This window comes from Phacochoerus africanus, chromosome 3 (assembly GCF_016906955.1).
Source record: "Phacochoerus africanus isolate WHEZ1 chromosome 3, ROS_Pafr_v1, whole genome shotgun sequence".
NCBI lineage: Eukaryota > Metazoa > Chordata > Mammalia > Artiodactyla > Suidae > Phacochoerus > Phacochoerus africanus.
The window spans coordinates 4,605,772-4,633,299 of NC_062546.1; the positions used below are offsets into that span (position 1 = coordinate 4,605,772).

The 27,528-nt window shown below is 45.7% G+C and overlaps 1 protein-coding gene and 1 long non-coding RNA gene across 34 annotated transcripts in view; one reads left to right on the forward strand and one right to left on the reverse strand.

The window, feature by feature from the left end:
• The window catches only part of RAB22A (RAB22A, member RAS oncogene family), a 51,066-nt gene extending 27,021 nt beyond the window's left edge, over window positions 1-24,045 (reverse strand). For 3 of the 4 annotated variants that reach the window (XR_007133789.1, XR_007133788.1, XR_007133787.1), the window contains exons 1-2: window positions 23,742-24,045; window positions 22,704-22,783 (exon numbers count right to left, since the gene is read on the reverse strand). Coding sequence is in view for 1 of the 4 variants with exons in the window: in XM_047770785.1 (XP_047626741.1) it covers window positions 22,704-22,783; window positions 23,742-23,777 (116 nt within the window). In the remaining 3 variants the exon portion in view is untranslated. The remainder of the gene's footprint in view (window positions 1-22,703; window positions 22,784-23,741) is intronic. The other variant, XM_047770785.1, reaches the window with a different exon arrangement.
• A 135-nt stretch (window positions 24,046-24,180) lies between these two features.
• The window catches only part of LOC125122446 (uncharacterized), a 79,837-nt gene continuing 76,489 nt past the window's right edge, over window positions 24,181-27,528 (forward strand). For all 30 annotated transcript variants that reach the window (XR_007133814.1, XR_007133793.1, XR_007133816.1 and 27 more), the window contains exons 1-2: window positions 24,181-24,221; window positions 24,360-24,405. This is a non-coding gene — a long non-coding RNA (uncharacterized LOC125122446). The remainder of the gene's footprint in view (window positions 24,222-24,359; window positions 24,406-27,528) is intronic.

Genomic DNA, 27,528 nt, shown 5'->3' on the forward strand with positions numbered 1-27,528 from the left:
ATCCGAGGTGGCCCCAGGGGTCCTTACTCCTGGTTTCATGTCCTTGGGCAGCCCCTGCCACAGGGAGCAGAGGATGCTTTGGAAACGACGGGGGGGGAGGCTGCAAAGACACGGAGGCTTCCATCCCGCTCCCAGCGCTGAGTCGCTACGAGGAAGATGCGTCCTGCTCTGAGCGAGGAGGCCCTCAAGCAGCCCTGTGCAGAGGTCTGCGTGGAAAGAGCCAGACTCGCCCAGCTCAGCTCAGCGGACCCTGAATTCCAGACCCCTAAAAACCGGGAGAAACTGCTCGTTGCTGTTTTAAGGTGTGAGATTTTGGGGTTATCCATAACACACGATAGATGAGAAATGTGCCTATTAACCGGAAACTCCACCTTCAGGAGTAATGAATGCACACATCCCCACACAAAAAAACCGTATACAAATATTCACAGCAGGTTTATTCATAATGGCTTAAATCTATACCCCATTTATATCTAGCTAGCTGGCTACTGGCCAAACCTGTGGCACATGGACGTTCCTGGGCTAGAGAATGAACCCAAGCTGCCGCTGGGACCTCTGTCACAGTTGTGGCAACACCAGAGCCATTAACCCACTGTGCTGGGTCAAGAGATTGAACCCATGCCTCAGCAGGGCCCGAGCCACTGCTGCAAAGATTCTTAAGCCACAGTGCCATGGTGGGAACTCCAAAAGGAGACTCCATTTAAACGTCCATTTAAATGGCAGGTGGATAGTGTGGTCTATTCACCCGCCACCATTCGGCAAGACAAAGGAACAAGCTGCTGACTGATACACGCACAAACGTGAACGAACCTCAGAAACAGTGTTTTGAGCAAAAGAAGGCAGCATAAATGAGTACACTTAGGAAGACACGACAGGAAGTTTAAAAACACACATACGCACTCCACGGTGACAGACGTCAGAACTGTGGTTGGGTTGGTGAGGGTGGGGCAGGTGTAGTAGGAAGGGAGCTTCCTGGGCACCGGGCACCGGAAATGTTCTAAACCTGATGGTATTTAAACAAGCACGAGGTAAGAATCCACCGAGCTGCACCGCTTACTGTGTGTCTATACCAAAGCTTGCTTTAAAAAGAAGTCATTAGGTACTTTCAGACAGATAACCCAGCACCAGGAGCACACACTGAAGGAAACAGGAAAGGGTGTCCAGAACGACGTGAAGAGTCCCAGACAAAAGGCCAGCAAAGCGGGCAGGACTGTAAAGCAAGGGACGAGCAAACGTGCAGAAAACCTGCAGGAATGTGCACCGCGGGGCACTGATAAATGTCCTGTGAGGTCTAGAATTAAAACGCAGAGAAAGAACATAAAATGCAAGAAACAGAGAAGCTGGATTTGAGACCCTGGCATTGTTGGAATGTGGTTAAAGTAATTTACATTAGCCTTGAATAAGTCAAGGATGCATAAGTTAATTGCCAGAGTAAACACTTAGAGAACAGTGAAAGGGTGCATAATTACCAAGATAGCAGAGGAGGAACTGCGGCAACACAAACAAAACAGAGCAAAACTCCACCCCAAGAACAGAGACCAGACAGGGTAGGTAAACAGGCAAATGTAAGCCTGCAGTGTTTAAATACGTCAGTTATTCTATTACGAGTAAAATGATTAAGTACTCAAACGTCAGAGTCTGGGAGGGCTGAGGCCAGGAAGGGAGCCAGTGGGTGGTACTGATGAACCCTGACAGCTGCCCAGCGGCACATCCAGGCCGCCGCCTCCACGGGCTGGAGGACAGGGTTGGGAAACGGAGGGGGATGTCCTGGAAAGGAAGGAGCTGTCCAAGGAGTCCCCTCAAACCCAGGGTCACTCTTAAACCACACAGGCACCTACGCACGCATGGGGAGGCTCCAAGGACGGCAGCGATGGGGAGGCTCAAAACAGCCTGAGCAGAGATTTCACGCGCTGCCAAATGCAGGAGAGAGCGAGCCGCAAGTCTGAGTCCCGCCAAGTTGCAGGGCCCCGTGAGCGCCCTGAGTGAAAACCCAGACAGGCCAGACTGCCCCCGTGTCCCGAGAAGAAGGATGTGCCACATGGCCAAAGGCAACCCTCCCAGAGGACCATCCTAACAGAGTGGAAGAGGAGAGTGCATGGATCCAAGGCGACCAGCCCACAGCGTAACCTCCCACAAAACGAAGCTCGGCACTCCCCAGCAGAAAACGGGAGACTCGCAAAACCTCTGCACCGCCATCTTCGGCAGCTTCCAGAGTAATTTTAAAAACTACTAGATCTGCAAAGAAATGTGGCCCACGGGCAAGAGAAAAAAGAGTACATAGCAACAGATCCTGAGCTGATGCAGATGTTGGCGCTAGCAGACTTGCCCTCTAAAGCTAATCAATATAACCAAGCCTTAAGGAGTCATACTGAACGAACAGATAAGCTTACAAAATATAAAAACAACCAATAAACAAGGCCCTCCTGGATACCACAAGGACCTATATTCAATATTCTATAATAAACCATAATGGAAAAGAATATGAAAAGTACATATATATGTGTGTGTGTATATGTATATATATATATTAACTGAATCACTTTGAATCACATCAGAAACACAACATTGTAAACCAACGACACTTCAATTAAAAAGAAAAAAAAACCCCAGCCAAATAAAGATTCTAGAACTAAAGACAGTGTCTCAAGTGAAAAAAATATAATAGATGTGCTTAACAGACAGTAGATGGATCAACTGAACTTACAAGTCGATAGAAATAATGTGACCCTAAGAAGGGAGAAAGATGGAAAACCAAACCCACCCAACCCAGGCTTCGGTCACTTGTGAGGCAGTATCTAACAGTTTAATGCACGCGTAACTTGAATTCTACGGATGGGTCAAAAGGCTGGGGTAGACAAAATACTTAAAGAAACAGGGCTGGAAATGCCCCAGTCATATTTCTAATCCAAACAACTCAGTGAACCAAGACCACTTATGCACCTAGCATACAACGCTAAACTGCTAAAGACAAGAGAGAAAGTGATCTGAAGTGCACCCAGGTGATAAAATGATGTTGCACACAGGGGAACGACGCCAAGGGTGACTAAAGGCCACTCAGCAGAAACTGAGGAGACCAAACCACAAGAGAGCAATGTATTTAGAACGCTGAGGGAGAGAAACTCGTCTGCCAGGACTCATTTACTGGGTACCTGGAAGTACGCATCTCCGACACCTTCACTCACTTCACCCCCGTCACGTGTGGCACGATGACTGTACTTCATAATACTGTACAGTATGTTTGAAAGCTGCCGAGTAAATCTTACACGTTCGCATCACAAGAAAAAAAATGTTTTTTTGGTCTTTTTGTCTTTTTAGAGCCGCACCTATGGCACATGGAGGTTCCCAGGCTAGGGGTCGAATTGGAGCTGTAGCTGCCAGCCTACGCCAGAGCCACAGCAACACCAGATCCGAGCCACGTCTGCAACCTACACCACAGCTCATGGCAACGCTGGATCCCTAACCCACTGAGCAAAGCCAGGGATCGAACCTGCACCTCATGGTTCCTAGTCAGATTCATTTCTGCTGTGCCAAGACGGGAACTCCGGGGAAAAAATTTTCTAAGTATGTGTGCTGCTTGGATGTTAACTTACTGAGTAATCACTTCACAAGATGTTCAAATATCAAATCACCATGCCGTACAAAACAACAAAAAAAGGGGGGGGGGAGACCCAGAAAATCCTTATCTAGCAAAAATATCCTTTACCAGTGAGGATGCAATAGAGACCTTTTCAGATAACCAAAAACTGAGGGACTCTGTCACTGCAGCCCTGAAAACATGAAACACTAAAACAGTTCTTTAGGCCGAAAACTCAGATGAAAACTCAATTCTACAGAAAGGAATGAAGAGCAATGGGAATGGTAATATGTGTATAAAATAAAAAGAAATGACTTTTGCACTTCCTCTTTCCTTTCTGCCCTAAATGACTATTCAATCTCGAAGTCGCTATGAAGCGGCCAAACGAGTATGGTGGAGGGTGGGGTGGCCCAGACCGGGGTATCACAAGCCGACCACAATAAGGAGTCCTCGCACGAGAAAAGCAAGGTGGCCTCGGCTCAGGCAGCCGGCGTGTGGGGGGATGAGGGCGTCAACGGCTCACGGTTACACTCTTTTATACCAAAGAGCCAGCTGTCTTTTAATGACATTGGGGGAGAAAGCTGGTTGTCTTTTAATGTCTTTATTTACAGTAAACTAGCCATCATAAATTTTTTTGAAAGCCTCTAATTTATAGAAAAGTTAAAAGTGCAGAATTTATTTATCCTCAACCATTTGAAAGTTGCTTCTTTACCTCTGAATATTATTGGACATTACCTACAAACAAGAATAACTTCCCACATAAGCAGAATAAGATAATCAAAGCTGTGGAGTTCCCTGGTGGCTCACTGGGTTAAGGATCAGGTGTTGTCACCACTGTGGCACGCGTTCAATCCCTGGTCCAGGAACTTGCGCGTGCCACAGGTGGGGCCCCCCCAACCCCCACAAAGATGATCAAAACCGCGAAATTAACACTGACACATTACCATCCATTTCTCAAAACCCATTTGAGTCTTGCCAATTGTCCCAACCTCTCCTTTCTGGTAAAGTATCCAGCTGAAAACACCTGCAGTATTTAGCTGTCATGACTCTTTAGTTGCCTTCAACACGGGTCAGCGTCTCAGTCTTCCACTGACTTTTTAGACTTTGAGATTTTTGAAGATTATAAGCCTGTCGTTTTACAAAACTTTTTCAAACTGCGTTTTTCTGATGTTTACTCACGATTCGATACAGCAAGGATGAATAAAGTTTTGAAATTCAAATTTTTGTCTTTTTTTTCCCTTCAAGAGTGGAGCTTCATTCTAGAACCTGTGAGTCTGGGATGGGCTTAGCAGCTCCATTCTAAGGAGTCATAAAAATACTGCAGGTTCTTCCTTGCTCTCCCTTGGGTCACTTGCCTTGGAAAGTTTGCTGCCTTGTGGTGAGGACACCCACACAGCCCATGGAGAGGCCCACGTGGTGAGTTCTGAGGAAGTGAGGCCTCCGGCCAACAGCCATGTGAGCGTGCCATCTTGGAAGATGGTTCAGCCCCAGCCAAGCTTTCAAACGACTGCAGCTCTGATGGACACCATGGCTGCAACACAAGAAGCTCTGAGCCAGATCCACACCAGCTAAGTCACGATTCCAGATCCAGGGAAAATGTGAGATAATAAATGTTGTTTCAAACAGCTAAGTATTGGGATAATTCGTTACTCAAAAATTTATAATGAATACAATTATCCACTGCATTAACAGCAAAAAGCAGATAACAAACCATATTATCATGTAAATAGATGCAGAAAAGTATTAAGACAAAATTCAGAACCCATTTTTAATTAAAAAAAAAAACTTGCAGCAAAGCAGAAAAAGCAGCTTTCTTATCTTAATAATAGGCAACCCACAACTAATACCATGCCTAGGATAATGCTGAGTGTTTTCCCACTAAGACTGGGAAGAGGCAAGGATGCTGGTCACCGTTTCAATACAGTGCGGTCCAGGAGGTCCTGGCCAGTGCAGCAAGAAAAAACCGGGAAAAACTGAAAAGAAAGGAAGAAGTCAAACCGACTTTATTCTCAGACAATGCAATCCTGAATGTTAAAAACCCTAAGAATTCTACAAGACAGCTGTTAGATTTAATCAATCTAACGGATTAAAATATAAAAGATCAATAACAAAAATTAATGCGTTATTTCCACATACAGGTAACAAACAATTGTAAATAAAGTAAAAATTAGTTGCACTCACAAAAGTTGACAAAAATTAATATGAAGGAAAAAAATTTAACAAAAATACTTTTAAGACTCCTGCACTGAAAACTACAAAACAATGCAGAGAAAAATTAAGAGACCTAATTAAATGGAAAAAGACACCATCCGAAGACTCAATATTCTAAATTTTACTAAGGTGTTTAGGCTGGTCAATTGGAAAAAGAAAGACGTTCAACAATCAATGCTGGGACAACTGGAGATCACATGGGAAAATAAAGACTCTTACCTTTACCTACAAAACAGAAAAATTAATTTGACATGGATCAAATAACTAAACATAAAGCCAAAACTATGATGAAAACATAGGAAATATCTTTGAGAACTTAGGACAAGGCACGCAGAGGACCCAAAAGGCATGAACTCAAGATGACAAAACTGATCACATGGACTTTATTAAAACTAAAACTCCTCCTCATCAGAAGACATCATTAAGAAAAGAAAAAGGCAAGGTATGGAATGGAAAAAATATTCACAATAAATATACCTGGAAAAAGAGTTCTACTTGTGATACGCAAAGAATTTCTACAAGTCTGTAAGAAATAAAGCAAAACCCCCAAGCGAAGATGAGAAAAAGACCTGAATAGTGACTTTACCAAGAGATGTGTGAATGACAGCTAAGCACACGCAAAGATGCTTGGCTTCATCAGTCATCCGGGAGATGCAGATTAAAAGCACAATGAGATACCACTTTCCGTCCACCAGAATAACTGAAGTTAAAAAGTGATACAATCCACTTTGGACAACTCTTTGGCAACTTCACACTAAGTGATACAGGCAACTCTCCTACGAACTAGAAATCCTACTCCTCGTTGTCTACCCAAAGGAAGTGAAAACCTACGTCTGCAAAAAGAGGTGTAAAGACTGTTCACAGCATCTATATTCTTAACAGCCCCAAACTGGAGACCACCTGGACGTCCACAACCAGGAGAATCGTAAACCAACTGCGATCTACCCACAGAAGAGAAAATTAGCCACCAAATTAAAAAGGGACTACCATACATGCAATGACATGGAAGAATCTCCAACACATTGTGTTATGGGGAAGAAACCAGACGTCAAAGAGTACATACAGTCTGTATTATTTCGTTTATGGGAAATTCAAGATCAGGCCAATTAACCTGTAATGGTTGAGAGCAGCACAGTGGTCACTTAGGGAGCGTGAGACAGAAAGAACCATCTGAGGTGATAAGAAATTTCTGGATCTTGATTAGGTGGTTGGTATATGGAATATACTTTATCAAAATCAAGTCATAAGAAACCCATCCTAAATATAAAGAAACAGAGAGGCTAAAAACAAAAGGACGAAACAAAGACACACCATGCAAATGCGGACCAAAGCGAAACGTGTTGCTGTACTGATGACAAATTCGACCTCAAGGCAAAAGTCATTCCCGGACCTGAAGAGTGCATTTCAGAATGGTAGAAGGTTGGCATTATTAGTGAGATATAAAATTCTAGATGTGTGGTACTTAATGTAGCTGCGAAACAGGTAAAGTGAAACTGACAGACCAAAAGGACAGATATACAAATACATAAACCATAGTGGGAGATTTTAACCCCTAAGTCTCTCGGTAACTGATGGAACTGGGGAGACCAAAAAGCCAGCAGAAATGAACATGATTAATAAACCTGACCTAATTTCACTCATAGAATATGGCAGGTCACGGGTGCAATCGTTTCAAACACAGGAAACATTTACCAAAATCAGCATTATGCTGGGTAACCTGCAAACTGTATCAGCTTTTAAAGGATTTAAATATGTTCTCTCATCTCAATACAGTTATGCCAGTAATCATTTTATTTTATTTTTTATTGTTTTGTCTTTTGTCCTTTTAGGGCCGCACCAGCGGCATATGGAGGTTCCCAGGCTAGGGGTCTAAGCGGAGCTGTTGCTGCCAGCCTATACCACAGCCACAGCAACACCAGATCCAAGCCGTGTCTGTGACCTACACCACAGCTCATGGCAATTCCAGATCCTTAACCCACTGAGCGAGGCCAGGGATTGAACCTGCAACCTCAACGGTTCCTAGTCGGATTCATTTCCGCTGCACCATGATGGGAACTCCGCCAATAATTTTAAAGTCAACTAGAGGGAGTTCCCATCGTGGCATACAGTGGAAACGAATCCGACTAGTATCTATGAGGTTATGGGTTCAATCCCTGGCTTTGCTCAGTGGGTCGAGGATCCAGCATTGCCCTGAGCGGTGGTGCAGGTTGCAGACATGGCTCAGATCCCATGCTGCTGTGGCTGTGGCACAGGCTGACAGCTGTAGGTAGCTCCCATTCGACCCCTAGCTTGGGAACCTCCATATGCCACGAGGGCAGCCCTAAAGAGCAAAAAAGTTAACCAGACATCCCTATGCTCATGGTAGCACTATTTACAACAGCCAAGGCAGGGAAGCAACCTAAATGTCCATCAACAGATGAATGGATCAAGAAGATGTGGTACATATACACAACGGAATACTACTCAGCCATTAAAAAAGGATGAAATAATGCCATTTGCAGCAACATAGATAGATCTAGAGATAATCATACCAAGCAAAGTCAGAAACAGAAAGACAAGTATCATATCATATATGTGGGGAATCACTTTTATGTGGAATCTTAAAAAAAATGGTACAAATGAACTTATTAACAAAATAGAAATGGACTCACAGACTTCAAAAATAAACTACAGTTACCAAAAGGAAGGGTTCGGGGGTGGGATAGACTGGGCATAACCCACACCACTGTACGGGGACCGGATGGTCAGGGCCTGATGCACAGCATGTGCCGTGATAACCTACGTGGGACTGGATATGAGTGTATGTGTTACTGGATCACTTTGCTGGACAGTGGAAATCAACACATTATAAACCAACTATACTTGAGTAAAATTTTTAAAAAATACAAAAAAAGAAAGAGAAATACCATATGATACGACTCACATGTGGAATCTAAAATAGGACGCAAATGAACCAATCTTTGAAACAGAAATGGACTCGCAGACATAGAGAACAGCCTTGTGGTTGCCCTGGGGGTAGGGATGGACTGGGAGCTGAGGGTTAGCAGATGCAAAGGGTTACACACGGAAGGGTAACCAACAAGGTCCTACTGTATGGCGCAGGGAACTATACTCAGCATCCTGAGATTAAACATCATGGCGAAGAATCCAAAAAAGAATGGAGGGAGTTGTGACTCAGTGGAAAAGAACCCGACAAGTATCCGTGAGGTTGCAGGTTTGATCCCTGGCCTTGCTCAGTGGGTCAAGGACCCAGCACTGCTGTGAGCTGTGGTGTAGGTCGCAGATGGGGCTTGGCTGTGTTGCTGTGGCTCTGGCGTAGGCTGGCAGCTGCAGCTCTGATTCAACCCCTAGCCTGGGAACCTCCATGTGCTGCGGGTGCGCCCGAAAAAGAAAAGAATGTATATATGTGTATGACTAAATCACTTTGCTGTACGCAGAAATTCACACAACACTGTAAATCAACTACACTTCAATTTAAAAAATAAAAAACTGGAGTTCCCATCATGGCGCAGAGGAAACAAATCCGATTAGGAACTATGAGGTTCTGGGTTCAACCCCTGGACTTGCTCAGTGGGTTAAGGATCCAGTGTTACCATGAGCTGTGGTGGTAGACCGCAGACGTGGCTCAGATGTGGGTGTTGCTGTGGCTGTGGCTGTGGCGTAGGCTGTAGCTCCGATTCGACCCCTAGCCTGGGAACCTCCATATGCCGTGGGTGCGGCCCTAAAAAGACAAAAACAAATAAAAAACCAAAACACAACAAACAAAAAGTTAACTAGAAAATTTCCCTATATTTGGAAACTGAGAAACACATAACTAAATGACACTTGGACCAAAGATGAAATCGTAATAGAAATTGGAAAATATTTCGAAATGAATGATATTGAAATGATGATATATAAAAACTTGTTGGATCCTGCAGAAGCCATGGGCTAAGGGTTTAGGAATAAAACTGAAAATAAGGACTGAAGATCAGTAATCATCTACCTCAAGAAGTTAGAAAGAGAGAACTATACACTGAACAGGACGGAAACTGCAAATGCAGGAGCAGGGACTCAGGAAATGAGGCGGAAATATTGTTGAGTGGATCAAAGGCAAAACCAGTATTAGAAACCTAAGAGGGATACATGTAAAAAGTATAAAGTGGAGTTCCCGTCGTGGCACAGTAAATGAATCCGACTAGGAACCATGAGGTTGTGGGTTCGATCCCTGGCCTTGCTCAGTGGGTTAAGGATCCGGCGTTGCCGTGAGCTGTGGCGTAGGCCGCAGACGCGGCTCGGATCCCGAGTTGCTGTGGCTCTGGCGTAGGCCGGTGGCTACAGCTCCAATTAGACCCCTAGCCTGGGAACCTCCATATGCCTCGGGAAGCGGCCCTAGAAAAGGCAAAAAGACCAAAAAAAAAAAAAAAAGTATAAAGTTTTAACATCTTTATGCCCATAAATTGGGAAAAGTCTATCAATGAAAAAACTCTCGCAATCTATCAAAATCAGTACAAGAAGAAATAGAAAATCTGAAAATGAATAATCCTACGACTAAGAAAGAAACTGACTCCTTCAACTCTATTTCACATGGACGACTTGAAGCCAAGATGACATCAGTGATGAAGGCAATCACCCCCTTAAAGAAGAAACGAGAGCAATTTTATACCAACTCTTCCATGGAGGAGTTTCTCTACCAGTTTTATAAGGGAAGCACAAACTTCATAAGAAATCTGACCTGTATGTCATAGAAATACTACATGACAATCTTACTCAAATACATAAAGAGAATAATATATCGTAATCTGAGTGGGTCCATCCCATGAAAATTCAGTAATACCTTTACCACATTAATAGCATCAAGGAGAATAACTGTATGGTCAAGTCAATAGATGTAGGAAGAAATTTTGGTAAACTCCATACTTATTCATGTAAAAACAAACAACAAACAAAAAAGCCCTCCAGCAAATGATGAAAAGGACATTCTGTAATGTCGTAAGACGCATGTACCAAAAAACTACAGCAGACATATTTAATGGTATGACAGTCGAAACTTTCCTGCTAAGATCAGAATGCGTTAAGAACACCCAGTACAACCATTTCTATTCAACACTGTACTGGAGATCGCATGCAACTCAGTAAAAGACATAAACAGCTTAAGAGTAGAAGTGAAGATATTTCAAAGCAATACCATGTAGCACATTACCGGCACACAGCTGTACTGAAACTTCAAACCCTCTGGGTTAAGTCCAACGGAAGATGTACAAGTCTACTACACAGAGAAACAGAAAAAATACTGAGAGAAAACAGAGGCCTAAGAAGTGGAAGAATGATCTAAGTTTGTAAATTGGAAGATCCAACATCACACAGATGTCATTTCTCTCCAAACCAATCTATCAACCCAGTGGAATGTCAATTAAAAAAGCACAGTAGGGACTAGAGAGTTGGTGTGTGTGAAAATGGACAAGACATATTTACTGTTTATGTGGAAATGTAACAGGCCAAGAATATTTAGGAGTACTCACACCACTGGACACTAAGATTCTAGATACAGATATGAAGAAAATGGAGAAAAAAGGGAGTTCCTGTTATGGCACAGCAGAAACGGATCCGACTAGGAACCATGAGGTTGTGGGTTTGATCTCTGGCCTCGCTCAGTGGGTTAAGGATCCAGCATTGCTATGAGCTGTGGTGTGGGTAGCAGCTGTAGCTATGATTAGACCCCCTAGCCTGGGAACATTCATATGGCCCTAAAAAGCAAAAAAAAAAAAAAAAAAAAAAAAGAAAGAAAGAAACGGAGAACCTGTGACAGTGGCATAAAGATCCAGAAAGATAGGCTAACAGTCTCCTTAAAAGATCACTAAGGCAAAAAAACAAGAGGTGTACTGAAGATTTCATAAGATGCAGAAATAGGAGTTCCCGTCACGGCTCAGTGGTTAATGAATCTGACTAGGAACCATGAGGTTGCGGGTTCGATCCCTGGCCTGGTCAGTGGGTTAAGGATCTGGCATTACCGTGAGCTGTGGTGTAGGTTGCAGATGCGGCTCGGATCCCGCGTTGCTGTGGCTGTGGTGTAGGCCGGCAGCCATAGCTCCAATTAGACCCCTAGCCTGGGAACCTCCATATGCCGAGGGGGCAGCCCTAGAAAAGACGAAAAAAAAAAAAAGGATGCAGAAATAAAATGTATGACAACAATAACACAAAGGATGAGTGCAGGGAAATTAAAGTATACTCCTATAAGGTTCTTATAGTATATGGGAAATTGTATACTATTTGAAGGTAGGCTGATAAAGAAGTATATTGTAAATCCTAGTGCAACCACTAAAATAATAGAAAAAAAGGTAGCGCTAACAAGCCAATAATGGAGATAAAATAGAACCAGTAACAACGGGCAAGTACAAAAATACAGCAAGGTGGTAGACTTAAGCCAAACCATACTGAGAGTTATAAAAAATAAAAATGGTCTAAACCAATACTATACAATACAGCCTTCTACAACAAGAACTTGAAAGGGGGCTGGTGTGACCGAGGCACCGAATTTTAAATTTTAACTGAAGTTCAAGAGAGCCATAATGCAGCAGCGGCAACTGTACACAATAGTGCAGGTGTCAACACTCCACTTAAAAGGCAGGACCTATGATGCTGTCTGCAAGGAGGTCACTTGATACAGATACAAACAGATTAAACAGGAAAAGATATGCAAACACTAAGCAACAGAGAGCTGAAGAGCCTGTATTTATATGAGACCAAGGAGAATTCAGAATCAGGACTGTTACTAGGGAAAAACAGAGGGACATTTTATAATGGTGAAGGGGTCAAGGTATCAAAAAAAAAAATAACAATGTTAAAAAAAAAACAAACAAAAAAACAAACAAACAAAAAAACAATGCTGCATGTAGATACCCTCAATAATAAGAGCTCAAAACACATCAATACAAACGGATTAAACAAAAAAGGGAAATAGACAAAGCTCCAATTAATTAAGGTTGGATTTCAAACACTCACGGCAAATGAAAGCAGAAAAAAAAAATCAGTAAGGATACAGAAGACAGAAACAATGCTATTTATTTAACATTTATAGAACACACCACACAACAGTAGCAGCATATGCTCTTTCCTGGTTCACATGGAACAGGCACAAGACCATATTCTAGGCCATAAAACAAACATCACATGGAAAAGTCTGAAAAATAATGAGTATGTTCTCTGACCATAATGGATTTAAACTACAAATCAACACTGACTGAAAATTTCAGGCAAATCCCCCAATAAGTGGAGGTTAGAAAACATACCTTCAAACAACCAACAGGTCAAATAAGTCACAGGGAAATAATACTTTGAGCACAATGAACATAAAAACACATGTAAAAATCTATGGAATTCACTCAAACCAGAACTTGCAGAGAAAATTTACAGTTCCAGATGCATAAACTGCATATATGGAGAAAGCCTTAAAAGTCAATATTCTAAACTTCCACCTTAAAAAAACCAAAAAAGAAAAAATTAAGCCAAAATAAGCAAAGGGAGGAAAAAATAAAGATAAAGGAAAAAATCAATGAAAAGGAAAACAGTGAGATATTAATGAAATAAAAAACTGGTTCTTTGAGAAAAACCATTATAATTGCGAAACTTATAATGACATTAAAAGGATAGTAAAGGAATGTTATGAATAACTTTATACTAACACATTAAGAAACAGAAGAAACGAACAAATTTCTTGAGGGACATTAACTACCAAAGTCTACTCAGGAAGAAATGAACAGGCCCTTATTTATTTAAGAAGTTGAGTCTGTAGTTAACATTTTTCTAGCAAAGAAAACTACTCGCTCAGACAGCTTCATTTATGAATTATACCAAATCTTTAAGGGAGATCTGAATTCTCCCAAAAAAATAAGAAGAGGAGAAAACACTTCCCAACTTATTTTACGAGGCCCTGATACCCAAACTAGAGAAAGATATTACAGAAAACTACAGATCAGGAATTCTCTGATGGCGCAGCCTGTTGAGGGTCCTTTGTTGTCACTGCAGTGGCCTGAGTTGCTGCTGTGCTGCTAGTTTGATCCCTGGCCCAAGAACTTCCACATGCCATGGGTGCAGTCAAAAAAAAAAAGGAACAAAATTACAGATCAATATCCATCTCAAACATGGAAGCAAAAATCCTTATCAAAATTTTAGTAAATCCAATTAATAATAACCAAGGTAACTTTTTTTTCTTTTTTTGGCAGCCCTGTGGCATGTGGAGTTCCCAGGCCGGGATCAGATCCCAGCCGCAGTTGCAACATACACCACAGCTGCTGCAACGCCACATCCTTAACCGCTGTGCTGGACCAGGGACTGAACCTGCGTTTTAGTGCTCCAGAGACACTGCTGATCCCGTTGCACCACAGAGGGAACTCCAACCAAGTGAAATTTACCTGAGGAATGCAACACTGGTTTGATATTTTAGTATCACTTGTTGTAATTCACTATTTTAAGACTGAAAAAGAAAAAGCATAAGGACAGTTCAGAAGATGAAAAAGATACACCTGGCAAAATTCAAAGTAATTCTCGATAAAAAAGAAAAATCTCTCTGAATTTAGGGGCAGACGAGAACATTCTCAACTTGATGTTGGGCACCTATTAAAAACCTAGAGCCTAGTCATCCAACTTAATGGAAAAGACTGAATGCTTCCCCCTCAAGACTGGGACTAAGGTAAGGCTGTCCACTCTTACCATTTCTCAACGTCCTGGAGGTCCTAGCTTAGGGGGTAAGGCAAGTACAAGAAACAAAATTCATACAGCTCGGAAAGAAAGAAAGAAAACTGCTCATTACAGATGACATGATCATGCACCTAAGAAAGTCCCAAAAATCTATTAAAAAGATGCCTGAATTAAGTCACAAGAAATGAGGTGAACGTGTAAAAATCAATTTTATGTCTCTATATTGGCAATAAACAATTGAAATTTTAAAATCCCACTTACAAATCATTAAAAACCATGAAATACTCTGGGATAAACTTAACAAAACACATGCAAAGACTGCACAGTAACAACCGAAAAACTTCGTTGCTAGAAATCAAAGACCCAAACTAGTGGAGAAAGATACCACATTTACAGACAAGAAGATGCAACCTGGTTAGGATGTCAATTCTCTCCAAACTAACCAATAGCTTCAACATATTCCCAATCAAAATTTCAGCTGGTTCTTTTCAGGATTTGGACATTGTGACTCTAAAATTTAAACAGAAATGTAAAGAACCTAGAGGAGCCAAACATTTGAAAAATAAGAATATAAGGAGATGGCTAAGCTACTTGGTCTCAAGACTTTGTACAAATCTAAAGCAATCCAGAGCATGCACTGTTCTAGCACAGGATAAACAACGAGATGAACAGAACAGAAAGAGACCTACACATACGTATCGATGTCCTTCTGACAAAGGTGCCAAGGTAATTTAATTACATAAACGCAGAATTCAACATTAACACATGTTGCTGTAATTAATGGATTGACACACGAGGAACAAAAAGCCTTAACCCTTATCTTACTCAGTAAACAAAAAAGAGATAGATCATAGGAACAAGATTTAAAACACAAAGCTATAAAAATTCTAGAAGAAGACATAGGAGATATCTTTTGACCTTGGATGCATATGAAACAAAAAACATGAAAAATAACTGATAAATTGGATTTAATCGAAATGAAACATCTTTGCTCTTCAAAGAACACTGTGAGAAAACAAAATGGTATGGGTGGGGAGAAATGATAATACAAACAACCCAGTTAAAAATGAGCAATAAACTTGGAGTTCCTGCCATGGCGCAGGGGTTAACGAATCCGACTAGGAACCATGAGGTTGCGGGTTTGATCCCTGGCCTTGGTTAAGGATCCGGCGTTGCCGTGAGCTGTGGTGTAGGCTGGCAGCTACAGCTCCAATCAGACCCCTAGCCTGGGAACATCCACATGCTGCAGGTGTGGCCCTAAAAAGACAAAAAGCCAAAAAATAGAAAAAAAAAAAAAAAGAGCAATAAACTTGTATAGACACAAGTAAGCACGTGAAAAGATCCACATTCTCAGTCATCAGGGAAACACAGACTAAAATTAGTGCGACACCACTGAGCCCTCAGGAGAAAGGCTAAAGTGAAAAAGATGGACAAGAAAAAGCATCGGAAAGGACGTGGAGCAACCGCAACTTTTCTCTGTCCCTGGAGGGAGTGTAGCATGATACAACCACTTTGGACAAGAGTGTGACTTTCGTATAAAATCACACTTATGAGAGCCCCTACTAGAGGACCTAGAAATTCCACTTCTAGATATATGTATGAGAAATACATGCTCATTGAAAGATGTACACACAAATGCTTACAGCAGCTGTACTCACAACAGCAAAAAAGTGTACACGACTCAAATGTTTACCAACCAGTGAATGAATAAATAAACTGTGGTCCATCCCACACAATGGAACACCACTCAGTAATAAAAAGGAATGAACCACTAGGGCAGGCAGTAACGCAGATGACTCCCAAAAAATTATCCAGACACAGGAAAGCACAAATAGTAGTTACATGTACATGAAACTAGAAAAGACAAAATCCACAGTGACAGAGCTTTTCCGTGGCCTGGAGCCAGTGCTGGGGGTGGGGACAGATAAGGATGGGGCAAAAGGGTTCGAGGCTCGCTCACGGAGGGGATTTCACGGCCGCATTTGCGAGAATTCATTGCAATGTTCACTGAAAATGGGTGCATTTTACTGCATGTAAACTACACTTCAGTAAAGTCAATTAAAAACACAGACCAATGGAGTTCCCACTGGGGTTCAGTGACTTAAGAACCAGACTAGTGTCCATGAGGATGTGGGTTCAATCCCTGGCCTTGCTCAGTGGGTTAAGGATCCAGGGTTGCCGTGAGCTGTGGTGTAGGTCACAGATGTGGCTCGGATCTGGTGTGGCTGTGGCTGTCGTGTAGGCTGGCAGCTGCAGTTCTGACTCAACCCCTAGCCCAGGAACTTCCATATACTACAGGTGCGGCCATAAAAAGAAAAAACAAACAAACACAGACCAATGGGATATAATAAAAAAAAACACATTAAAAAGAGCACTGTAAACACAGACGCTCAATTTTCGACAATCATGGCTCAGTATAAAGCAGTGAGTTACGGATGGTCTTTAAAAAGAAAAAAAGGGGTGAGAACTATTGGATGGCCTTGCTGGAATTTAAAAAAAAAAAAAAAAAAAAAGCTCCAAACCCCCACGACTTAATTTTTACATCTCAACCACAACTAATTCCAGGTAAATTTTATTTTTTGATGCTTTATTTTTATTTAATTTTTTTTGCTTTACAATTGTATTTTTTAAATTTAAGTTTTATTTTATATTGGAGTATACTTTATGTTGTGTTAGTTTCAGGTGTACAGCAAAGCAATTCAGTTTTCCATATACACGTATCCACTCTTTTTTGGATTTTTTTTTCCCACATGGGTTATCACAGGACACTGAGTAGAGTTCCCGGTGCTGTGCTGCAGGTCCTTGTTGATTATATGTTTTACATACAGTGGTGTGTATGTGTTAATCCCGACCCCTAATTTATCCTTTTTCCTCAGGTAAATTTTACATCTATGAAAGGTGAAACAAAATTTCTAGAACAAGAGAGTATTCTCATGACCTTGGTCAATCAAGTTTCTTAAACAGGACACAAAATGCACCACCCATCAAGGGAAAGACGGATCAAACGGACTATCATAATAGTAACAACTGTTCATTAAAAGATCCTTTCAGACTGGAAAGGTTAGTCACAGAGCATGAGAAAATATCCACAACACTCAGAACCAATGAATGTCTAGTAACCAGGACGCACACTCCCCTACAAATCAGTAAGAACAGGACTGATAACCCAGAAGAAAAATAAGACTCTCAAACGGGCATTTAGAAAAGCTGCTATCCAGAGGACAATAAATATGAAAATGTGTTCAACTGCTTTAGTCCTACGGGAAACAGAAAATGAAAGCAGAATGAGGTCCTACGACTCACCCACCCTCCAACCCAGCTGGGATTACAGACGGATCCTATCAAATGCCGAAGGGGATATGCAGCAACTAAACCGCCCTACCCTGCTGGTAGGAATGTAAACTGGCAGATCATCACTAGAGTTAAGACGCATTCCTTCAGACCCAGAATTCCACTGCCAATTTCCAAAGAAATTTCATACATATGGGAACAAAAGCCATGTACAAGAATGTTCATAGCAGAATTATTTGTGACAGCCCCAGACTAGAAACAACCACCTTATCCAAGAGGAGAATAAATTGTGGTCTGTGTGTCCAATGGGGTACATACTATACAGCAATGAAAAAGCATAAACCATTATTACATGAAACAACACAGATGAATCTCACAAGGTCTAAAGAAAATGACATGAAACTACCTACTGCCTAATTCCATTTAAATAAAGTTAAAGAAATGCTTACCAAATGTCAAGCACCATTCTAAGTAATTTTCACAACCCTATAACTAGATGCAACTAATTATTCCAAATGTGCAAATTTGGTCAGAAAGAGATTAAATAATTTGCTCGTGGCCACAGGGCAACTAGGCGCTAGCCCTGGGGTGTGAAGGCAGCCAGCCTCCCTTGAGAGCCTGCATTCTGAGCCCTATTTCACACTCAGTGATGGAGCTCTACTGGAAAGAAGGAGGGAGGCGAATGGGCCGGGGGAGGTGGGAGAAGCAGGATGACACCATTCCCACTGTCTGGAGGAAATAATCCATAGCTAATGCAAAACTGGGAGCCTGGGGGGCAGGGGGAGAGCGCAGGGACCAAGAATCAGCAGCATATGCCTGTTACCAAAATGTCTGGAGGAAAAACAATCAGCAAACAAAACAAAACCCACTCAATACCATCTCAGCAGCAGCTGGCCCTTGGGAGTGAGTCAGAGTGGACCAGGGGCTGTTATACCCAACCGACAAGCCTTGCTGGTTAACAAGGCTTAACCAACATACTGAAAAACGCATATGCACTACCTTCATAGAAATAATTTCAGAAGATTTAAAAAGATGTAAGTGTTTTAAAATAATAATGCTATCATGTATTGAGCCCCAGTGTTCCTGGCACTTAGCTAAACATTTTAAATGCAGAATCTCCTAGAATCTCCCTCACAATATGGAGCTGGGACCACCATTACTATTATTTTTCAGGTGAGGAAACAGACTCAGGGTTAACTAGCTGCAGGTGGCAGAGTCCATATCTGGACCAGCAGGAGGGCGGAGGAAGGTCTCCAAGTCGACACCAGTAACAGGGATGGAAGGATATTTCGCAGGAGCCCTGGCCAGGAGCTGGTGCGTCCTGCTGGCTTCAGGAAGGGGAGGGGACACGTTGGTCCTTTTCTTTACAAGACCTGTCGAAAGAGGAGCAGAGGCCCAAGCCTCTGATGGGAGTTTATGAGCAGTGCAGAGGCCCTAGGTGTTGGAGTCACACGTGTGGGCAAAGGCCCTGTGATCTGTGAAATCCACAGGTCTAGGGCGGAAGAGAGAATTTGGTACCAATGGTGTGGGTTTGTTTACATGAGTTTCATCCATTTTTCCATCCCAGCATGCTTAAGGAACACAATATGCTCCGCTGGTGACTGAAGCTCACTATCGAGGTGATGTGATGGGGGGGGCCCTGTCTTCCCAGGTATATGCCTTTGTGGGGGGAGGGGAGAAAAGCAGGTGTAAGTCTGAAAAAAGCCCCCGTTTTGAAAATACCTGCTATAGATGCAACCTGAGGCCACAGCATGAATTAGGTCATCAAGCAAGAGCCGGTAAAACGAAACACAACGGGGTCTAGCTGGGAATTGTACATGTAACAGGGGTGAGGGCCTGAAGCCAAGTGCCCACTAGGAGGGCAGTGTGGTGCAGGAAAGGCTGGATGCCAGGGCCGCTCACACCTGCGAGTCTCCAGTTCTTCCTCTCCGGCCGTCTCCCTCAGTAACCTTCTCGCCTGGATCCTGCCCGTATCGGGTTTGCGACTTTTAGAGGGGCTAAAGGTGGCCTCGAGCCTTGACAGAGAAGCAGGAACTCACCAAGGGGACAAGAAAGACAAGGGGCCTCTCCGAGGGAACAGCGTGTGCAAAGCTCACAGGGGTGGAGAGGCCATGTGTGCACAGCGGGGAGGCGTGAGCAAGAGCATGGAGGAAGCAGAGGAGCGTCGAGGTCCGGATGGGGAAAGGTCTCCTCCACCACCGCCTCCAGCAAGGGAACTGAACTTGTCTCTAAAGATGCTGCGACAACAGCAACGGCGCTGCCAGTGGGAGAGGAGGTGGCAGGGCAACAGGTGACGAAGCTGGCGCACAGTCCAGGCAAGATGGGGCTGCGCTGCTGCACTGGGAGCAGGCCGCTGGTCCCGGCGCTTGCACAGAACTAGCAAGAACGAGGCTGGGATGGGACCGGAGGGTGGAGGGGGTGTGGTAACCAACAATATCTGATCATGGTACTACCACCAACCACCCATACTTCCTGTGCACATCCGTGCGCTACCAAATTCTCTCACCCACCCCAGGAGGCACGGCCAAGACCTCCCCACCCCCACCAAGAGGCCCTGACTGAAGTCCAGGCAGGATGGGGCCTCAGGGCTGAGCCTCGCCCCATATGACACATCCGGCTCATCAGGGAAGCCTGCAGGCATGGGAGGAGTGAGGGATTTAGGACCGGAGGGACAGACACCAAGTTCTCCAGGAGATGATGTCCAACTCACGGGCTGGACACACGGTCCTGGGGGCGCGGACGGGATGTCGTGGCGTCGGAGCCTCCGCTGATGTCTGGGGCCTGGCCCTGCTGCCTTCCCCGGGCTCCTGGCCGCCCCTGCAACGTGTCCCCAGCCTCACAGCTCGTGCTGTCCCCATGCCACTCGCCACCCTCAACCACACTCAGTAGTTACTGTTCACTCTTCAAGAACTTTTTTCTGAGAGATAATCCACTTGTCTGTCAAGAATTCAACATCGGGGCTGCCAAGCGCCTTATACCTTCACTGTTTCCCCGGAACCAGCCACTCCCTTGGGCCACGGGCGGCCCCAAGAACAGGCTCTCTCGGGCGCTCCATCCTCCTCTGGGGCACAGAAAGTGGCCACGCAGGTCACTCCCTGCACCTTACCTAGAGACTATTCCAGGTGGGATTCATGAGGGCAGGAGGGGTCGGCAAACTTTTTCTGAAAAAGTCCAGACAGTAAATACTCTCCACTTTGAGGGTCTCAGGGTCTCGGTCACAATTCAACTCTGCTCCTGCAGCCGGAAAGCAGCGGACACAACACGTAAAGGAACAGGTGTGACTGTGTTTCGGTAACGCTTTCTCCAAAAACAGGAGGTGGCCAGAGGGTCACAGTGTGGACCCCTGATCTGAATCACTAGCACCCAGTTCAGCGTCTGGCACCCAGTGGGCACTCAATGAGCGGACAAATAAATGAGCCTGTGGCTTTGGCAATGAGATGGAGAGAGGTACCGAGGGCAGGAGGTTTGAGGGGACGGTAGGGGTGGGACAGAGACCATGGTGGTTGAGGAGAAGCAGCAGTTGAGGAAGCAGTGACTTCTCTTTCTCGAGTCCCGTGGTTTGCACGGCAGGTGTGGGGAATGGCCCTGCCCTGGCGGCGCCTGCAGAGTGGGAGCGCCTCTGCAGGCCCCCACACGGAGGTAGAGCGGCGGAAGAAAGGGGAGAAGGGAGGAAGGGGGGCTCCGGAGCTCAGGTGTGTGTGGGGTGGTCATGAAGGAGGAAGACACCTGTCGAGGAGAAGGAAGGGGGAGGGGATGAGTGGAAAGCCTCGTATCTGTCTCTTCTGCGTATCTGTCTCTTCTGTGGGTGTGAGCCTAGACCACCCAGTGAAGAGAGTGGGACTCCAGGAGGTTAAAGACCCCAGCACCTGTCGGACTAGGGGGGTTGGCAAACAGGGAAGCGTGGATGCCCAGGACCGCGCCCTAGGCCTCCGCATGACTGCCAGAGCTAGACCCTCTGTCTCCCCTCTTCTCGTCTGAGAGCACACTTCCACCCAAGCCAGCCTTGGGGTTGTCCGCGCTGACTTGGGGTGAGGTGCGTCATTCTCTGAGTCACCAGCTCTCCTTGCTCTCACTTCCTGTCCTTTCACTTTCCCAGGCAGGTCGTGACACGCAGGCCCTGAGGAGGATGAGTTCACACTTTAAGCATGTGGACAGACGCAGTTCTCTCTTGAAGGGTCCTGAAAGGCATCTTCACTTCACAAAGTGAGTGGCTGCTGCACCTTCACGCCTTCGGATGCGTGTGGATATGCTGTAACATAGCTCCCAAGTGGGCGGAACACAATCTTTCTTTAAATGGGAGAAACTATGTGATCGGGGGTTCGCAGAGCAGCTACTTAGTTTTACCAGCCTAACAAAATACTAAAATCCATGAAACAAAACTTCTCAAGAGAAAGTGTTCATATCACATTTAAACACTCGGGAGAGTTTTCGCAAAGTCAAAAAGCCTACAGCCAATTTCGCTTAATTCTAAGAACCAGATACCTGAAAAAACCCCTTACGGTTTGACATTAATTTATCAATTCATCATTACTCCTAGTGCAGGAAGGTGTGAGAAAGGTTCAGAAAGACCATAAACTACTTTTCAGGAAGAACTAAAGCCACCTAAAATTTCTTTCAGTTGACATGCTGGAAAAAAATTATTAGGACCTGTTTTCTTCTGCCTTATTTCAAGATGTAATTGCTGTTACAGTCATAGGCTGAAGGCATTATGTGTATTCTAAAACAAACTTGAACTCATGTTTCCATTTTGAAGTTTTCACGAATCAAAAGCCAATTTTTCTAAAACCCAGCAATCTGTGAGGGTTTTAAGCCCTTCCTGAGACAACAGGAACCACTGCCTCAAAATTCACTAGAGTTTAAAATGAGGATGCCGCCCCCTGTGACACATTTTTAATGTGAAAGGACTTCCAATACACCTTTACATGTATATTCAATAAGCTCCATCTCTTACCCTATTGTTGGGTTGATGTTGGGATCAAAGCTGTCTTCCACAAACCGCCACACAATGCTGGATTTACCCACACCTGTATCCTGAAAGAGAATGAGACAGGTGAATCAGAAAAGGTTTACCTGCTTGAAGACACCAAAAACGATCTTGTGCCAAGAGCTGAGGACTTTAGAAAAATCATCCTGACTTTTAGAAGTTAAGGGACACCAAGGAAGTCTTTATAAACATTCAGTGGAGTACTTCGGAGATTTCAAAATGGATTGTAGGAGAGGGGTTTTGAGCTTTTAAGAGACACGAGAACCTTCTGAAAGACCCAAAGTTTCTGCTTAGTGTGAAAAGTGACAAACTCACTTGCTTTCCGACATGTATAACTCACTCTGAACTCTTGAATTACTTCTGAGTAATCCCTGATATATCCCAGCCCCACCCAATCTGGGAAAGAGGAAAACCAATGGAAATCTTTATCAGTCTTTCAAGCAGCAACTCAGGAGAGCATCAACCTCAGATATGCTCCCAAACAGCAAAGGTGCCTTGACAAGACAGGAAACTTAAGTTGCAAACTAGTTTTGGGGCCTCCTGATTTGAATGTCCCCCCCTCCTCCTCCACGAAAAGTAACTCTTCCTGAAGTGTCAGGGGTATCTCACAAGTTCAAAAGACCAAGCTTTGTAAAACCTAAAGGCCTGTTATGGGTTTTACTTTGCAAGACTGGGCCAACTCCTAACTAGTACATGGGTAGGAAACTATTCAAGAGCTGCTCTTAACCTAGATGCAAGGGGAGGCGGGGAGGGCTCTTCATCCTTTGGGGGGCAGGACGACTCCTAGGGCTCCAGACAAGGCGGAAGGTCCCTCGGCCCAGCAAAACCTTCAGGAGGGAGCGGCCAGGTGCGCTGGACGGCCCGGGGGCTGGAGGGTGGGTCCCGGGGCAGGTAGGCGGCGTCCGGCGCGGAGGTTGGGGGAAGGGGCGGGGGGATGTGGGCACGCCCGGGTCCCCGGCCCGCCCGGCCTCCCGCGGCCCTCCAGGCCAGCCGGTCACCACTCACCCCCAGCAGACACACTTTGAGCTCCCTCAGCGCCATGGCCCGGGAGCAAGGGGCGCGGGCCCGCCGCCGCCCTAAGTTGAGGAGGGAGAGGCCCGGCCCAGCACCAGCATCCCCCGGCGCCGCCGCCGCAAGGCCTAGCCCCGGCTGCGGGGCGCGTCTAGGCGGCGGCCGCCCGTTCGCCGGCCCTCGGCCCGGCCCGTCCGTCGCCAGCCGCGCGGGGCCCTCCTCAGCAGCCGGGACGGTGCAGCGGGCTCCCGGGCGCCTCCGCTGCCGCCATCTTGGGACGCCAGCCGGGTCACCTGACCTCCCCGCCCACCTCGGCAGCCACCTTCGCCGAGAGGGCGGGGCCGGCCGGCGCCGCGAGGCTGGCGGGGAGGCCCGGGCCCGGGGGCGGGGCCCGAGGCCAGATTCCCCGCCCCTCTCCCGCCGGCCCCGCCCCCTCCCGCCGGCCCCGCCTCCGGGCCCATCCCAAGATGGCGGGTGAGTGGGGCCGGGCTCTTGGGGCGCCCCCTCCCCTCTAGCCGTGATCACCCCCCGAGGCCGGGGGAGCCCTATCCCGGCCCCGAGCCTGCCTGCCGCAGCCCCCTCGTAACTTCTTGTGTGTCTCTTGGTTTTCAGAAATTCCCCCGGTACTTTGTGGACTTGCCGGATGACTTAGACGATTGTAAGTAACAGTTGGGGCGGGAACCCCAACTGCCCGGGAACCTCTCACAGAATTCGGGGTGCACTGAACTTGGGGGTGGGACCTACAAACTAGGCTCGGCGCGTTGGGACCAGAGTAGCGGGACCCCAACTGTCTTGACCACTTGTGGCGGTCCCTCCTCTCTGCGCGGGGCGGCCGAAGATGCGGAGCCCCCTCCCCGCCACCGGGAGGATTTTTGTTGTTGGGAAACTTCTGACTTCCTGTCACTTTCTTCCTCCTCCTCCTCCTCGTGCCCCTGCGGCGGCCCTGGAGGGACCGGCATCCAGAGTCCCGGAGGTGCTGGGCGGGAGGAGGCGTGGCCGCCGTGGGCGTGGGGGAGCGACCCCCCGGGTCTCCGCTTTGCCCTGGGCACTTCCCAGAGTGCGGGCAGTTGGGAGGCCCGGCTCTCCGGTGGCCGCCGCGGAGTTCTCACGCGTCCTGGCCGCAAGCTCACCTCCGCCTCGTCCAGGGAGCCCCTTGTCGCCCGCCTTTCTCCAGGGGTCTCCTTCTCCTGTCACGTCGTACCCTGTCCTTTAAAATCGCTTTAAGGGCAGATGGCTGGGGAAGGTTTTCCTGGACTTGCAAGTTCCTAATTGTGGTGAATGAAGCTTTGCTGTTCCATTCAACAAACATTTCTTGAGCACCTACTGGTTCTGGGCTGGGCCAGCCCGGCACCCACAAAGATGAACCATTCACCAGGCTGACTCTCAGGGACTCAGGGTCCGGGGAGAGACTTGTAAACAGATAATTACCAAGTGGGGGATGCCTGCTGGTGAAGGAGGTCGTACACATCCTCACGGTGGGCAATATTAATGGGGGGGGGGAGGCTACTGGGCTCTTCCTTTCCCCACCTGCACGTTTCAGAATAGTAAGAACTGGTGTTTACTGAAAACACCATAGGTCAGGCACAGTTGAAACCTTTTACACACATTGTCTCTCTTATTTTTATTTTATTTTACTTTATTTATCTTTTTGGTCTTTGTCTTTTTAGGGCTGCACCTGCAGCATATGGAGGTTCCCAGGCTAGCCCACAGGAACTCGGGGTCCGAGCCACATCTGTGACCTATACCACAGCTCATGGCAACACCAGATCCTTAACCCACTGAGTGAGGCCAGGGATTGAACCCGTGTCCTCATGGATGCGAGTCGGGTTCTCTGACCGCTGAGCCACGAAGGAGACTCCACACATTGTCTTTTTTTAGAAGGAGGCAACTTTATTGAAGCAGAATGACACTTGAAGGGGCCAGCAATTAGGAGTGTGGGTTCTGGAATCAGCTGGCCAGTCTTTACTGGCTGTGTGACCCTGGCCAAGTCACTGTACCACTCTGAGCCTGACTGGCCTCATCTGCAAAATGGGCATCTCAGAAGGCTTTCATGAAGATTAAGTAATAAAAGCTTGAGCATGAAGCCTTGTGCGTAAGAAACACTAGTAAGTAGTAGCTTCCGTTATTGTTATTTTTGTCGTCGTTATTCATGATGATTTAACACAGTTGAGCGCAGTACAGTGTAGGCCCTGGGTTTGCAGAGCTGAATGTTTCAGCCAGTGGGTGGGAATGCAGCATTTCTCTTGATAGACAGCAGTAAGCTGCTGTCAGGGTATCTCTCATTCATAGATTTGTTATTTGGCCTGCCTGGAAAAGCTGATTTCTGGCTATTTCAGTTATTTAATAAACCGCCCTGGAACTTGGCAGCTTAAGTCAGCGTTTTGCTATTTCTGACAATTCTGTGCATTGCTGGGTGATACGAAAGCTTCATGGGTTCTCACTGAACTTTGGGCCGATGACAAGGTCCCGAATGGCTTTTCTCGCATGGCTGTTGGCCAGGAAATGTGCTGGGACCGTGCAGGTCAGGGCCTCAGTTCTTCTGCAGGTGCTTCTTCCACTTGACTATAGCGTGGGCTCCCACAGTGTGGGGGCTGCGGGCATTAGGCCTCTTTCCTGGTAGCTAGCTTCCTTTTCATCTTTTTTGTATATGTGCACAGAAACGAAGTAAGACATTATATAGGAAAAAGTAATTCTGATTTTACTTTGGCCTTTTTTGTACAAATATTGGGTGTTGGTAATGAAAAGTGCCGTACATAGTGTTTAGCAGACAGCTGAAGACTTGTCCTGACAAGGACACCAGCGTTGTGGCTCTGAACATATCCACGCCACGGGCAGGGCAGCTCTGGGAGCCTCCTGGGGCTGCCTTTTTGAGCAGGGGTGTGGGCCTTAGGGTGCCGTACCTATGACTTTACAATATAAATGATTTAATTAATAGCCATGATAGGACTCCCCCACCCCTTAACAATTTACGATGCCCTGGGTCCCACCTTTACGCTTCTCAGTGGTGGCGTCTGGGAGGCCTTGTCATACCGTGATTGACAGCAAGAACCCTGAGGTCCTGTGACCCACCTCCTGCCTTTAGCTGCGTCAGCCCGAGCAGATCACTCACTCTGCTCATTTTCTTCCTCTGGAAAATGACATAAGAATTGGAGATGCTTCATGGGACTGATGAGGAGTAGATCAAACTGTACCCAGAAAACATTTGGGCACAGTGCTTGGCAGAGAGTGTTAGAGTCAATGATTTTATTCTTGTTGTTTTAGCCATCGTCGCTGTCGCTAGGCCTTTGAATAAGACGATCTGATTCAGGGTTAAGGCCTCCTACTCTGTGAGGTAGGTGACCTTATTCCTATTTTGCAAATGGTGAAACCGAGAATCAGAGAGGTTAAGTAACTTGCCCAGTGTGGCACAGATCATGAATGATAGAACCAGCCCTCAAACGCTGTCCTCTGACTCCTGTTCTTTTTATTCCATCACGCAGAGTGACCTCACAAATAGGCTTAACCTAATGGTGGCGGCATGGCTGTTGGTTTGGTTGGTTCTACGTCCGTTGTCCTTCTTGGGCGTTTTTTGGTCTAGACGATGGGATAAGTGCTCTAGAAAGGCTCTGCGTTGCCTTGAGCAGGAACGCAGGTCATCCTTCTTGTAACCCAGTGTCCACCATGGTCTCCGTGTTCAATTCGTGCTCCTGGTATAGCAATAATGGATCACGAGGCGCATCTGATTTCCTCGGTGATTTCTTGATTGAATTTGGCTGATTTCAAAAAGAAGCTATAATGAGAG